At 47.0% G+C, this 15,144-nt stretch overlaps 1 protein-coding gene across 1 annotated transcript in view; it reads left to right on the top strand.

The window, feature by feature from the left end:
* WASHC5 (WASH complex subunit 5) overlaps nt 1-13,506 on the top strand; it is a 63,275-nt gene extending 49,769 nt beyond the window's left edge. Inside the window, exons 26-29 of the mRNA XM_042972664.1 lie at nt 1,664-1,760; nt 6,013-6,166; nt 8,922-9,009; nt 13,104-13,506. Coding sequence (XP_042828598.1) covers nt 1,664-1,760; nt 6,013-6,166; nt 8,922-9,009; nt 13,104-13,160 — 396 coding nt within the window. The 3' untranslated portion in view covers nt 13,161-13,506. The remainder of the gene's footprint in view (nt 1-1,663; nt 1,761-6,012; nt 6,167-8,921; nt 9,010-13,103) is intronic.
* The last annotated feature ends 1,638 nt before the right edge of the window (nt 13,507-15,144 follow it).

Below are 15,144 nucleotides of genomic sequence, written 5' to 3'. Positions count from 1 at the left end.
CAGAGTGGTGGGAGGCGCATGGTACCGAGGGGGATCCGGCCCGGATAGCAGGTCACTTGCTAAAATATTGGGAGAACCTGGGTTCCAATCCCGGAACCTCCCTTCTCTTAAGCCCTCACTCTCCCTGAGTTTCAATCTCCCACGAGTAACAGGAGAATCACACCTTCCCTGCCTGATAGGGGCCATGGGAATCGAGAGACACGGTGTTTGCCGCAGTTCCTTAAAAAGTGAGAAGTACTCTGTCTGTGGGAGATCAGTTTTAGGTTTGTCCGGGGTTGGGGATTTGAATTGCTGCTAAATGATGGCATTGATCCTTGATGCCCAAACACGCTTCCCTCCGTGGCTGATAGTAATCACAGCCATCATCTGGGGGCCGCGGACGCTTTTTTGTACTTGTGGTTTCCAGAAACCTCTGAGAGCTGAAAGTCTTTTCACGAGTTGGTGCCAGATCTCATTTGGTGGCAAAACTTGTCCCGAACTAACATGAGGCCGTTTATGCTTCTGTGAATATTCATGTTTTGATGCAGAAATACTGATGACTTCGGTGGTAAGGTGTTACCTACACCCCTTATTACTTCTCTAAAATCTGTAAAATCTATATGATCCCCCCGGGTTTGGATGAAAGATCATGAGCCTGAATAGCAGCTGACATTTTTTTTTTTTTTGAGTGCTGACCACGTGCCAAGCACTGTGAACCCCGACCGTGGGTCATGTCACTCCATCTCAGCAGCTCCACGAAACGTGCCGTTGTTGGGTGAGGAACTTGAGGCCGAGAGGCTGATGACCTCACCGGGGCTCCGCTGTAGCATATGCGGCAGAGCCAGCCAGTTGGAGCAGAGCTGGGGCTGCTGGCCAGAGTGCCGGGCTGCTGGCCAGAGTGCCACGCTGCCTCCCAGGGCGGTGAGGGAAGCAGGGAGACAGCGGGATCTGCCCTGACTGTACCGGCCGCACAAGACCTGGTGGGGGGCGGGGGGGCGGAGACTGCTCTGTGACATTGCACAAGGGAAAGTGAATGACACAGGAGACATTTGCTTGCTTTCTACTTACTTAATACCACTCGCTGGCTGGGTGGATCTTCTTTCCTTCTTTCCTTCTTTCCTTCTGCCCAACCCTTTCCCTCCCTCCCCCCTCCTTCCCTCTGTCCTTCCCTACAGCTCTCGGTTGAGTTTGTGTATTTTGCTTTCATCACACTTTCCCCTCTCCGGTTGTTTCTTTTTCTTCTTCTTCTTCTTCTTTATTTTCATTTTATTTTTTTTATCTTAACTTGTTTTATTTTTTATTTTTTTAAAATTTACATCCAAATTAGCATCTAGTGCAACAATGATTTCAGGAGTAGATTCCTTAATGCCGCTCACCCATTTAGCCCATCCCCCCTCTCCCGTTGTTCACGACATTAAGAGGATTCCCGGGGAAAGTAACTGCTATTCTCTAGGCAAAATTGTTCCCTTCCCAGAAGGGCTGATTTTCATATAGGGATTTATGTTTGCAGGGGTCAGTGGCGTTAAATGAAACTCTGAAGGCGGCAAATTAATGGAACCCTCCTAGTTTTAGGTAGTCTGCAGAGCAAAATGAAATAACGTGGAAGCTTCCCGTTTGAAAATGTGCTCTGCGGTATCGCGCACAGTGAAGAGACCATCAATTTTGCTTCCCTTTCTCTTTCCAGATATACATAACAACCAAGCGCCTACCCTATTTTCCAATTGTCAACTTCCTATTTTTGATCGCGCAGTTGCCAAAACTTCAGTACAACAAGAACCTAGGTACCGTATGACATTTTTTGCCATAAGTAACAGTAACAGTGGATTCATACCTAACCAAACAGCTCTTTGTACAGAGAATGCTGCGTCACCTACGAGCCCTTTCCTTAGTTCGATGCGTGTTTGTTTTTATTTTTTAATTTTTTTTCAACGTTTAGTTTTGAGGGAGAGAGAGACAAGAGTGTGAGCAGGGGAGGGGCAGAGAGAGAGGGAGACACAGAATCCGAAGCAGGCTCCAGGCTCCGAGCTGTCAGCACAGAGCCTGATGCAGTGCTCAAACCCACAAGCTGTGAGATCGTGACCTGATCAGTCGGACACTTAACCGACTGAGCCACCCAGGCGCCCCTTCATTGTGTGTTTATAAAGTGCATGTCTTTGGGCCTGTGAAATATGATGCTTCTAAGTGATGTGGAAAGTGGATTTGCCTTTTTTTTTTTTAAGTTTATTTTAAAGTTTATTTATTTTGAGAGAGACAGAGACAGAGCACGAGTTGGGGAGGGGCAGAGAGAGAGGGAGGCAGAGAATCCCAAGCAGGCTCCACTGTCAGCATGGAGCCCGACACGGGCCTCCAGCCCACAAAGCCATAAGATCGTGACCTGAGCTGAAAGCAAGAGTCGGATGCTTAATGGACTGAGCCACCCAGGCGCCCCTAAGTTTATTTATTTATTTTCAGAGAGAGTGAGGAAGGGACAGAGAATCCCAAGCAGGCTCCGCACTGTCAGTGCAGAGCCAGATGTGGGGTTCGAACTCACAAACCATGAGATCATGACCTGAGCCGAAATCAAGAGTCAGACACTTAATTGACTGATCCACCCGGGTCCCCCTACAGTGGATTTACCACGAACTAAGTACGGTCCGCCTTTAATTTCCAAACATTATCCAACCTGTAAAATGTGTGGGATCTTTGCTTCTCTCCTTTCCTTAATGTTGAGGCAGCTGATCATGGTGTGAGAGAAACTTGGTTAATGTTTCCTTCTCACAACAAGTGTCCTGAGCCTCCCGTGTGTATCGGGAGCTGCGGTATGAAAAGTAACGAGACGGTGAAGGAGAGAAGACCGACACCAGAATATCGAAACTTTAAGACGTGTAAATGATGCCATATGAAAATACTCGGAATGAGCAACAGCTACCAGGACCTTCCAGTGTGTGTGTCCTGTCCAGGAACATAGCCCGAATTTTTTTGCCATTGGGCACTTTCCCTTGAGTATTTTTTATCATCTCTTACTTTTCTAATAGATTCCCAGGTACTTCCTCTGCCTCCAGACTTTGTATCAAAGTGGAGCTTTGTAAAGTCTGCTATAGAGTTCAATTTACTTTAGAAGTATTTTAAGAGCTTTTCTATAAATGTAACTCTATTATTTTTTAACTAGAAGTTCTGAAATGAATTTCTTGCTTGAAGTATTTTTCTTCCTAATTCATAAGCTCTTTTAGGAAGATGTGGAGTCTCTTTAGGATTTTTACTCTCTGATTCAAAAATACTCCTTGATCCCAGGCACAGCTCCCGTAACAGTACCTGTCCCTGGCACAGACTTGCAGGGCACGGTGGCCCCATAAATACTGCTGCAAGAATGAGGAACAGACATGTGTCCGGTTTCTGGCTCTCCCACTGCTCACTTCCCAGGGCTCACCTTGTGACTTTGGCCAAGTTACTTAACCTCTCAGGGCCAACCAGAAACAGTACCTGGCCCGGAGCAAGTGCTCCATTGATGCTAACCCCTTTTCTGTGTATCGGTCAAAATCAGGGTAAAGAACCACCCCAAGGTGGATTTAAGAGTTCATCTCAAGACTCCGAGCCACGTTCTCCTTCTGTGGTCCCTGTTACAACTAAACAAGGATATATGATACTTCTGGGGCACCTGGGTGACTCAGTTGGTTGAGCATCTGACTTTGGCTCAGGTCACCATCTTATGGTTCGTGAGTTTGAGCCCTGCCTCCCGCCCCCGCCCCCCCGCTGCCTCTCTCTCTCTGCCCCTCCCCTGCTCATTCTCTCTCTAGATAAATAAAAACTTTAAAAAAAAAAGAATATATGATCCTTTATAGTGATGGATTGTCAGTGCATAAAGATAATCTTGTTTTTATTAAAGACTGTTCACTGGTCTCATTCTTAGGTAATATTTCTTTCATTGTACAGCTGCTTATAGGAAGTATTCCCTTGAATTCCCAGATCTCTCAACAAAACAAAACAAATGAAACCTTTAGTGTCCTGGAGATGTATCTCTATCTGACTGCAGTTATTTTCATGAATTAAACTGACGTGTTAATCTGGGGACCAAAATAATGAAAAAGAGGACTAGGAAGGAACATCCGGGTGTTTGGACCGCAAGAAAACATTTATTTCACCTTGCGAGTGTTGCTCTCGAGACTGATCTAAGAAACCCCTGCCTGCTTTGGTCTGTCCTTTAAGGAAGCATCTCCACGGTGCCGCATTCAGAGCGGAAGTTCCTTTTGTGAAGCATCGTGGTCGCTGTGTGCCTGGAAAGGGTTAATTCTCCATGTTCTGACTGCCTTTATTGTCTTGTATGGTAGATCCTTGAGCAAATTCAGAGTTGCCAAGGCCCAGGTTAGGGAAGTCAGGATAACTTGTTTTGGCATCTCTGGGTTAAGTAAGAGAGTTTCCGGTCTTCACAAGAGCCCAGGGATGGCATCTGAAGGTCTGGCCAGTTTAACGCCTTTCTCCAAAGCGCTGGACCATTTTACATCCCACCAGCGTTTGGCAACGTAAGTCGTCTTACTTTTAACTGATCTGTTGGGTGTGTATGGTATCTTGTGGTTTTTAATTTGCCTTCCCCTAATGACTAATGATGCTGCGTGCTTTTTGGCCATTCTTTATATCTTTCTTTGTTAAGCGTTAATGTCTTTTGCCTGTTTTTAAATTAGGTTGATTGCTTTTTTATCACTAGGTTGTAGGAGTTATTTATATTTATGGATACTCTTTTTTTTTTTTTAATCTAAATGGTACACACTACTCACATGGCTCCATTTCTTTTTCTTTTTTAATGTTTATTTTTGAGAGAGAGAGAGAGAGAGAGAGAGAGAGAGAATCCAAAGCAGGCTCTGCACGCAGGGCTCCATCCCAGGAACCGTGAGATCATGACCTGAGCCAAAGTCAGATGCTTAAGTGACTGAACCCCCCTGGCGTACCCCACCTATTTATTTTCTTACTGGTGACCTTAATGAGCAGAAAATTTTAACTAATAATGTCCAGTTTATCCATTTGTCCTTTATAACTGTCCTTTTCTGTGTCCGGTCTAAGAAATCTTTGACTAACCCTAAGGTTACGAAGATATTCTCCTATGGTTTTTTTCTAGAAGCTTTGTGGTTTTAGCCCTTACATTGAGGTTTGTGGTCCATTTAAAATTACTTTCTATGTACAGTGTGAGGATATTCAGTGTCAGCACCATTTATTGAAAAGATTTCTTGTTCTCCATTGAATTGTTTGGATATGTGTGGAAATCCGATTGTTCCTATAAGGGTGGGACTGTGTCTGGATTTTCTATTCCGTTCCATTGATCTATTTATCCTCATGCCCGTACTGCCTTGATTACTATAACTTTATAAGAAGTCTTGAAATCAGGCCATATAAGTCTTCCAACTTTGTTCTTTTTCAACATTGTGTTTCTTTCCCCTCAAAGACCCTAAGCTCTAGCTCCTGTTCCCCAAGCAGCCATCCGGGCAGAAGGCCAAGGCCTCCAGATTTGGGCAGAAGTCCTTAGTGAAAAAGCCAGTTTTGGCACTCACCCATTCCACGAATTTCCTTCTTCCACCGTGCAGGCTTCTGCAGATTCTTTAATCACATAACGTTCCACGTTGTGTTTAAAGATACGTCTTAGAGATGTTATCCGGGATTCAGACTGTTTTCGTTTAAGAGACTGGCTCAGTGTGGATAACATGCCATGCTGCCATGAACAGAAGTTGCTTGTAGCTAATTTTTACTTTCTCGTTTCCCTTTAAAGATACAGATCTTTAAACTTGTCTGCAACGGCGTGTGTTATTGTATTATCCAAAAGAGACAGTGACGATGGTTATAAAAATCAGTAACCGTTTGACTCTGTTGGATCAGACCACCGGAAGCCCCCAGCAATCCCGGGCCGAATTCAAACAGTAGTCCAGAGTTGTTGTTCCCCAGTTCATCTGCCAGTGCAGGCGCGGCCCCCAAACATGTTGACGTTCACAAGCATTCATGCTGAATGAACACCGCCAAAGGCAAGCCCTTGGCTTTGGCGGCATAATTTGTGATTTGTCACTCCTTTTGCAGGAATGGTCTGCCGGAAACCCGCGGACCCCGTGGACTGGCCGCCGCTCGTCCTGGGATTGCTCACCCTGCTGAAGCAGTTTCATTCCCGGTACACCGAGCAGTTCCTGGCGCTGATCGGCCAGTTTATCCGCTCCACAGTGGAGCAGTGCACAAGGTACCAAAAGCCGGTCTGGAAAGAACAGAATCAGTGTTACAGAATCGGCTGTAAACCTTGCGTGCGAAGTTCCTCCTGTTGTCTCCCTCGTAGAGATGGGACTTGCTGTCACCCTGCTGTGTAAAGCAAGTCAGGGCCCACCTCGTTCAGAGCAACTAAAGACAACCCATCCGTAGTCACTCTGCTGGGGGAGCCCCCTCGGTGAGCTCCACAGTGATTTTACAAGGACGAGTCATGACCAGGATTCGCGACCCCCGCGGGGAAGAGAGTGCAGGCCTGTTCCTCTGCTGTCCTGGGTGCTGTGCTCAGAGCTCAGGGAGCCCGGCCCTCCGGCCGGGCCACTGGCATAGGATGGCCCCACAGCCTTCAGCGGGAGTCAGGGAGCACGTCCGTGTCAGCCTGGGCACGGCCTGGGTTCCCGGTGTATGAGGAAACAGAAGTCACATCAAAGCCCCTGTGGGATACGAGGCTCGTAAACCCTTTCTTCTTCCCGCCCCCCGAAAATGTGGCTTCTCTGGGATAGAAAAAAACAGTTATTTGCAGGAGATGCTGGGTCCTGAGCCTCCTCTGTTACCCTGAAGGGTCAGGCCACCTGACTAAATTTCTCTGGCATGTTGCACATCCAACGTCTGGAAGAGTACCGCCTGGTCGCTTGGGTCAGTGTAACTTAAAGACTGATGGGAATGACCTTACAGGTCCTCACAGTGCATCCCTGACCGGACATGATTTCAGAGGCCGTTTAGTTTACCTCAGCCAGGATGTGAATCGGCGCTCAGATGCCCCTGGCAGGAACCATCCCGATCTGCTCGGACACCCCCCTGGGTGAGGTACTCATCACCTCTCAAGGCCACACAGCCCTGGTCACTGGAAAGTGGCTGACTGTGATGAATGGAAAATTCCATCCTGTCTCTCTGAGATTTCGCTCTCTGGGCCTCCCTCCACGCTCTGAAATTAGAAGAAATACAGTCTCCTTCCTTTGTGAATGTCAGCTGTTGCCTTAGGTCTTTTCCTTTAGATAAGCTGACTTCCACCTGTTCCTGTGCACCACGCTGTGGCCACTCACCGCATCCGTGGCCTCTTCTGGGGGTTCCAGTTGGTAATCCCACTACTTAATATGTGGTTTCCCAAACCCACACCGGGATTCCAAAAACAGCTGACCCCTTAAGGCGGAGGGGTCATAAGCTCCTTCATTCCAGGTCCCGTGTGGAGTGCAGTGCGGCTAGAATTGCAAGACCGGGTTCTTGACCTCTTGCAACCTTCTCAACCCCTGACCTCTTTTCCCCGAGAGCATCAGTCAGGCTAATTCTGCCCCATCTTAGTTAGCGGACCCAACGACAGACGGACGCTGGGTGTCTTTCTAGGACGTATGCTGAGACTTGCTTCCAACAGCCGACTTTTTAACAATTAAAAAACAGAAGGTAGCTCAGAAGGATGGGGAAGTCTCGGAAATGGAATTGCAGCAATTGCAAAACGAGGTCGGTTGCAAAGGGCAGCAGTGAGCACCCAAAAACCTAGTGCATCTGGCTCCGGACCATGAAGAGGAAGCCAGGGCTGCAGTCAGCTTGGTCCAAGGCGATTGGGAAGTGACCTCCACACGGGCCACCCCAACCCCAGTCCCCCATCTGTCAGGAGCTGGCAAATCCTTCCTGATTCTTCCTCACCAGTGACTACAAAGCGTGGCTGTAGCACAGCCTGTTACCGGTGACCCTGACAGAGGTCACCAGGAGACGGGCATCAGGCCACGGCTCGGTTTCTGGTTTGTTCAAGTGCAGTGACATCAGGAGCGTGGGATGCACGGAGGCTCTCCCTTTCCCTCGCCGCCCTGGTCCTGCACTGAAAGATTGAGAGCAGCGGCAGCTTTTTTCCAGGTGTAACCACCCTTCAACCTGCTTTTCCAAAGCAAAACATCATCAGGGAAACTAATCAGTAATCCAATTCCATGAAATCCTTCATTAATCAGAAAATGCCGTTCTGTACGTAAATTAGAAATCGTTTTAAGAGCTGAAGATTCCTTCCGCTGTAAAGAAAGGGTGTAGGCTCCGTGAGAAGCCTGTCACGTCCTCTGCTGCATCCACAGCTCTGGAACGGTTTGGGCAGCGTGGCGGTCGTGTGAGTGAACGAGTAGGATCCGTATGGGAAGTTACTGGACGCTGTACTGGACCCCTTTGAATGTACGGTAGGGGGCAGGTGCCGTCCCAGATGCTGAGGAGAGAAGGCTAAAGACAGGACCCAGGCCCTCGAGGAAACCAACATGCAAACAACTGAAAACCTCCGAGACTTGGGGGAGAATACTGAGTATGCTCAAAGCGTACGAAAAGGCCATCTGCCCAGAGGAGTGAGGGAGGCCTTTCAAAGGAGGAAGAAGCTAAGCTAGAACTGGCAAGATGCCTAGAAATTTACTCGTAAAGTAGGCGTGCAGAGCAAATGGAGCCGCAGAGACCGGGGGCTGGGGAAGCGCGGCCTGTTCAGGGACCTGCCAGTTCTTGAATCACGAGGTGCAGGGTGGTGAGCAGTGAGTCTAGACGGACAGCGGGGGCCGTGTGGTGGAGGCCCACGTAAGCCATTCAGCGCAGTCTGCCTCCTCTGGGTTATGTTCTGAGAATACACCCACAGGATAATGATATGAATCGAGAGGATGTTCTAGAGATTTTCTCCTTTGACTTTAGTGGTCTGTCGTTTCTCTAGTCTCAGTATTTTGACTGAGGGCCCACCACGTGCAAAGCGGTGCATTGACCCAGACTGTTCTCTGTTGCAGCCAGAAGATACCCGAAATGCCTGCGGACGTTGTGGGTGCCCTCCTGTTTCTGGAGGATTATGTTCGGTACACAAAGCTACCTAGGAGGGTAAGCAGTAGACAAAGGACGATATTAAAGCCCTTTTTGTAAAAAGGGGCCATTAAGAGTGGCCCTGGAGGGGCGCCCGGGTGGCTCAGTCGGTTAGGCGTCCAACTTCGGCTCAGGTCATGATCTCACAGTTCATGGGTTGGTGCCCCACATTGGGCTCAGTGCTGACAGCCCAGAACCTGCTTCAGATTCTGTGTCTCCCTCCCTCCCTGCCCCTCCCCTGCTCATGCTCTGTCTCTCTCTCTCTCTCAAAAATAAAATAAACATTAAAAAAAATTTTTTTAATTAAAAATAAGAGCGGCCCTGGACTCACTAGGGGTACAGTCCAGGAGCTTATCCCAGTGGATGCTCTGAGCCCCCCTGGCCTCCTTCTGCCCGCAGCTGTGAGCGCTCCTTTCACTGCGTTTGGTGTTTCACAAGCCCGACTCTCACCGCACCTACCCCCCTCCTCCCTCCCTACCGCGCCCCCCTCCCAAGCAGCTCACCCAGCCCTGCTTCTGGTTCCAGAGGAATAGATGGGCAGTCCAGGAGGGAATCCTGGAGGCAATAATTGTGTGGGTGGTTTTTCCCCCGCTTCCCACAGCAAGTTCAGTTCAGTTCACACCACAACTAACATATTTACCCAGGGTTTCCAAAAATGGCTTCATTTTTTACTCCCCAAGATAGTCTTTCCTGTTCCTTTCTCACTAATAATTCCACTTTGGTAAGTTTCAGCTCAAAGTGCAGAGCTTCGTACTAAAATACAAAAGACTTTTGATAGATTCCGAAAAGCGATTCTGATTTTTTTTAATTAGCAGGTTACTTTTTCATAACAGCCAAAGACGACGTTTTAAAAATTAACTGGCGACATCTTCCGCAATAGTGAAACGCTGGCGGCGTCCCCACTGAAGTCGGCGCCGTAACGGTGATCTAGCAGTACCGACTCTCGCCGCGGCTTTGGCCGTACAGGTTCAAGGCAATAAACCAAGTGACAATTTAAAAATGCACAAAGGAAGACAAATTTGTATTGTTCACAGAGGATGTAATTGTCTTCCTTGAATACCCGCTGGAATCATGTGGAAAACTGTTCCAATTTAAGACTACAGAAAAGCCGATTAGAGAATGTACAGGGTAAATGCACGAATGCACGAATAACTAACGCAAACACATGGTGTGAAAAAGATCCCATTCGCAGAATTAAGGAAATAGCGTAGCCAGGAGTAGTAACCTCTACAGGAGGGGCGCCTGGGGGGCTCAGTCGGTTAAGCGTCAACCGCTTCAGTTCAGCTCAGGTCATGATCTCGTGGTTCATAGGATCAAGCCCCACACTGGGCTCCGTGCTGACAGCGCGGAGCCTGCTTGGGATTCTCTCTCCATCTCTCTGCCCCTCTCCCACTCACGAGCTCACTGTCTCGCAAACTTTAAAAAAAAAAGCTAAAACGCTGCAAGAAACACGGTTTAGAAAAAATAAGTTATTTTTGATATTTTAATAACAGTTTAGAACAAAGTATAAAAATTCAGAGTCCATCATTCTGAATAAGGAAACTCAAAGAGTAGTTTTTATTTGTTTATAGGTTTATTGCAGCTATGATCAAAATCCCAGATAATTTTTGTAACGTTGGGGGGGGGGGGGGATTTTTAAACATTTTATAGAACTCAGACCAAAAGTAGATTGTTTCTAAAGAAGACATTTAAAACATACCAAATACTTAAAACTATTGTAAAACTACAAAAATCACAATAGTGTGGCAGTGGTATGAAACTCAGTAGATGAATCAATCGATCAGAATATGTAGCTTCCTTGGGGCACCTGGGCGGCTCAGTCAGTGAAGCGCCCGACTTTGGCTCAGGTCATGACCTCACGGTTTGTGAGTTCGAGCCCCGTGTTGCGCTCTGTGCTGACAGCCCAGGGCCTGGAACCTGCTTGGGATTCTGTGTCTCCTTCTCTTTCTGCCCCTCCCCCACTCACAGTCTGTCTCTTTCTCTCTCTCTCTCTCTCTCTCAAAAATAAACATACATTTAAAAAAATTTTTAAACAAAAAAGAATATGTAGCCTCCTTACATACAGCTGCATGTAAGGGAAAGTAGCATCATAAATTAGGGGAGTAAGGAAATATTTTAGTCAATAGTGCTAGCACCGTTAGTTCATTATGTGATAGTCAAAAAATAGCCACTTAGTGTCTTCACATCTTTCTTATATCCATACAGCTAGTATGGAAAATAGAACCAGTAAACACAAACATTTTATACTACTATGTATGAGCTCTCAGAACTTTCTATATAAACACCAAAGGAAGAAACCATAAAGGAAACGATTTAGAGATTTGATCTCATGAATGCTGAATGTAATGAAACAATTCTGTCAAGTGTCTCTTAATTTAAAAAAAAAATGGGGAAAATATCAACAGAGGATCAGTTTTCTTGATGTGTGGCATGTTCTTTTACATCAGTAAGAAAAAGATAACCAATCCAATAGGAGGGGGGAAAAAAGACAAGGGATATTAATAGGCAGTTTTCAGGAAAAGAAATACAAATGGCCAATAAACATTTGTAAAAATGTTCAACCTTAATGCAGGTGTCACACATCAAAATAACAGTAAAACTTACCGTTTCCACCCATCATATTAATAAAAAGTAAAATGTTGGGCGCCCGCTGTGTGGAAATCTTTAGAGAACTAGGACTTCTTAACTTCTCAGTACTGTTGATGGCAGTGTAAATTGTTTATTCTATGGGAGGGCCATTTGGCTTAATTCAAAAATAACTCGTAATATTCTCACCTGGTCCGTGCAGTTCAACTGCTTGGAATGTATCTGCTGGGTATATGTGCAAAAGTTCACCAAGATGCGTGTGCAGGGATGTTCATTACAGAAGATTTAGCAGAGGCAGGGGCACCTGGGTGGCTCAGTTAGTTGAGCGTCCCGACTCTTGATTTCAGCTCAGGTTCATGATCTCACAGTTCGTGGGATCGAGCCCTACCTCAGCGCAGAGCCTGCTTAGGATTCTCTCTCCCACAAAATAAATGAATAAACAACAACAAAAGATCTAGCAGAGGCAAAGGACACAAGGTCATGTGATCCTAAGTTTGAGTATGTGTTATGTGTAAATTGGAGGGATTCGTACAAAATAATTGCCAGTTTGAGTTTTCTCTTTAAGGGTTTAAGATTAAAGATTATTTATTTCCATTTTACACTTCTCTGCATTTGCTAAATTTCCTCCGAGTAGCAGATGATCCCTTTATAATCAGGAAAAAAAATTAAACGCTGCTTTTAAAAAATAACCAATTTTGGAGCACATGGGTGGGTGGCCCAGCCAGCTGAGCATCTGAGTCTCGATTTTGGTTCAGATCATGATGTCGTGGTTTGGGAGTTCAAGCCCCACGTTGGGCTTTGCGCTGACAGTGCAGACCCTGCTTGGGATTCTCTTCCTGTCTCGCTCTCTGTCCCTCTCCACCTCATGCTCTCTCAAAATAAACTTCTAAAAAAAAAATTCTTTCTCTCTCTCTGTGCCCCTCTCCCCTGCTCATGCTCTTGCCGTCTATAAAAATAAAAAAATTTCCAATTTCTAGCAGTTGGAGCTCACCTAGCCCTACATCCCACCCATTCACCCTACCCACCCCTCCTCGGGCTTCCCCCAAGAACAGTTCAGGACTGCGTGCTGAGGCCCTTACCTCCCCCCCCCCCCCCCCCACCGACCTGTCCCTGGGGATACGCTGTTCTTCCCAGGTGGGTCCTAGATCAGTTGTGAGGTGACCTGAGATCACCTGTCAGCGCTTCCCAGAGGCGTGCGCATTCCTAGCACCTCAAGTGCCCCGGGGAGCCGGAGAGCCTGAGAGCTGAGCCGAGCGGAGGAGCTCACACCTGGCGCGTTTGGAGGCGGGAGCACCGTAGAACGTTCCCTCGGATGCCAGCAGGGCCGAGGAGCTAGGCACCAGTGTGAGGAAGGACAGCAACGCGAGGCAGCGGTTTCAGGGAGTGCTCCTCCCCTGCGAGTCCACTTGCCTGAGACCCACCTTGCTGCCAAGGGGGTTTTTGTTTTCCTTGCATGTGGAAAATTCTGACCTTGTTCTGAATCAGAACACTAGGAAAAAAGTAACTCTTCTGTTTACTCTTTTTAGGTTGCTGAAGCACACGTGCCTAACTTCATCTTTGATGAATTCAGAACAGTCCTCTAACTTTTTTGACATCTGCGTCTTCGGGCAGAGGCTTGTCCTTCAATCTTCCCATGACTAAAATGAATTTAGAAATGAAGAAACTCAGCTGCTCGTAGAACTGCATCGCTCCCCTTAACTGTGGGAAACGTCAGGTATTAAGATGTATCTCACGGCACTCGTTCATATAATTAATATTGTTTAAATCATGGTATTATATGCAATTTGTATCATGTAGGAGCAGAATGCATTTTTGTACTGCCTCTTATAAATGCCGAATGTAATTGTTACATATAAATCCATTTAGTTTTATGTTCTAAAGAACTATTTGTGCAATTCGGGATTTTCAGTAAAATAGTAATTGCCAGTACCTAAAGGGGTCCTTCTGCCTATGATTCCAAAACTGTGTATTCATTGTTTAAAAAAACAACAAACAAACAAAAAAACCTCTGGAAGGTAAGCGAGGAATCTGGTAGGTCCCATGGATACCCCCACAACAGGCTGGCAGGCACAGGTGATGGCCAGACCGGGACCAGAGACCACACGCTCCACGGACTAGGTACTGTGGAAGTTTCTTGGTGTCTGAGGTTCACTGTTCTCTTCCAGCCATAGAACCCCGGCGGGGGGTGGGGAGGGGGCAGTTCCCAGCATGCCTTCTGGGTGTCCCTCCAACTTCAGCTGCTCCTTCCGTCCTTCCCCACCCCCCTCTTCCCCAGCCACCTGAGCCCCACCCCAGCAGCCCGGCCTAGTCAAGGCCCAGCACAGAATTTTAAAAGTGAACGGTCACCCAGCGTGCCTGGGTGGCTCAGTCGGTTGAGCGTCCGACTTTGGCTCAGGTCACGATCTTGCCATTCGTGAGTTCGAGCCCCGTGTCAGGCTCTGTGCTGACAGCTCGGAGCCTGGAGCCTGCTTCGGATTCTGTCTCCCTCTCTCTCCGCCCCTTCCCCGCTCACAATCTCTCTCTCTCTCAAACAAAATAAACATTAAAAAAAATTGTTTTTACAGCAAATTGTTGCCCAATACATAAGGAGTTTGGAAGTGCCCCCCCGTGGGAGGCTGGCATGGCACATGAGAACTCAGTCCATGGCCATCCAGCATCATCTCAAAAATACCTTGCGGTTTTCCATCTGTAATCAGGTAACATTAACTGCACGAAGTGAGATCTTTAGTTCTCTGTGAAAATGGCCCCCAAAGAAAGCCAGCTGCTAAAAAGGCCAGACTAAGAAAGTGAGATTTAAACCAGAAAATGGAAGTGTGGAATACCCTAGAGGGACTTTGACAAAACCAAGGGAATGAGTCCACCACACGTGCTAAAATGAGGCAAATGAGGTATGCAAGCAACACCACCTGTGATGTGGCAAATGTCCTCGATGGAGAGAAAAAGTGAGAAAGAGAAATTTTTGTTATAAAAGCCTTTTTTAGGGGCACCTGGGGTGGTTCAGTCAGTCAAGCGTCTGACTTTGGCTCAGGTCATGATCTCACGGTTCGTGGGTTCGAGCCCCGCATCGGGCTCTGTGCTGGCAGTGCAGAGCCTGCTTGGGAGCCTCTGTGCCCCTCCCCTGCTCATCCTCTCTCTAAACATTAAAAAAAAATTTAATAAAAGCTTTTTAAGTCCTTTTAGCCCTTATCATTATAATCTGAAGTAGTTACTTAATATTCCAAGTCATGTTTTACCGCTCTTTCAGGAGCAGTTTACTTTGGTGACATCTGGGGGTTTACTGAAATTCCATGACACCTTTCTGATGTCCACGATCTCCCCAAATATACTAAAACTCCGTCAATTCGGATCTTTCAGCATTCTGCCAGACATCACAAGTGCTTGTTTCTTCACATAATCCCAGCCTGGCTAATTCGTGTTATACGATGGAACGTCTAAAGCCCTTGATTGTTCTGTGTGAACGTGTTTTCACAGAACCCAGAAGAGAACCTTATCTGACTGGTTGGGTACGTGAGGAAAGCAGAGTACAGAGGTATTAAGGCCACTTCCCCGGCATCGGTTATTTAACAG

The sequence above is a fragment of the Panthera tigris genome, chromosome F2 (assembly GCF_018350195.1).
Source record: "Panthera tigris isolate Pti1 chromosome F2, P.tigris_Pti1_mat1.1, whole genome shotgun sequence".
Taxonomy (NCBI): Eukaryota; Metazoa; Chordata; class Mammalia; order Carnivora; family Felidae; genus Panthera; species Panthera tigris.
This window is presented reverse-complemented; position numbering and strand designations above follow the sequence as displayed.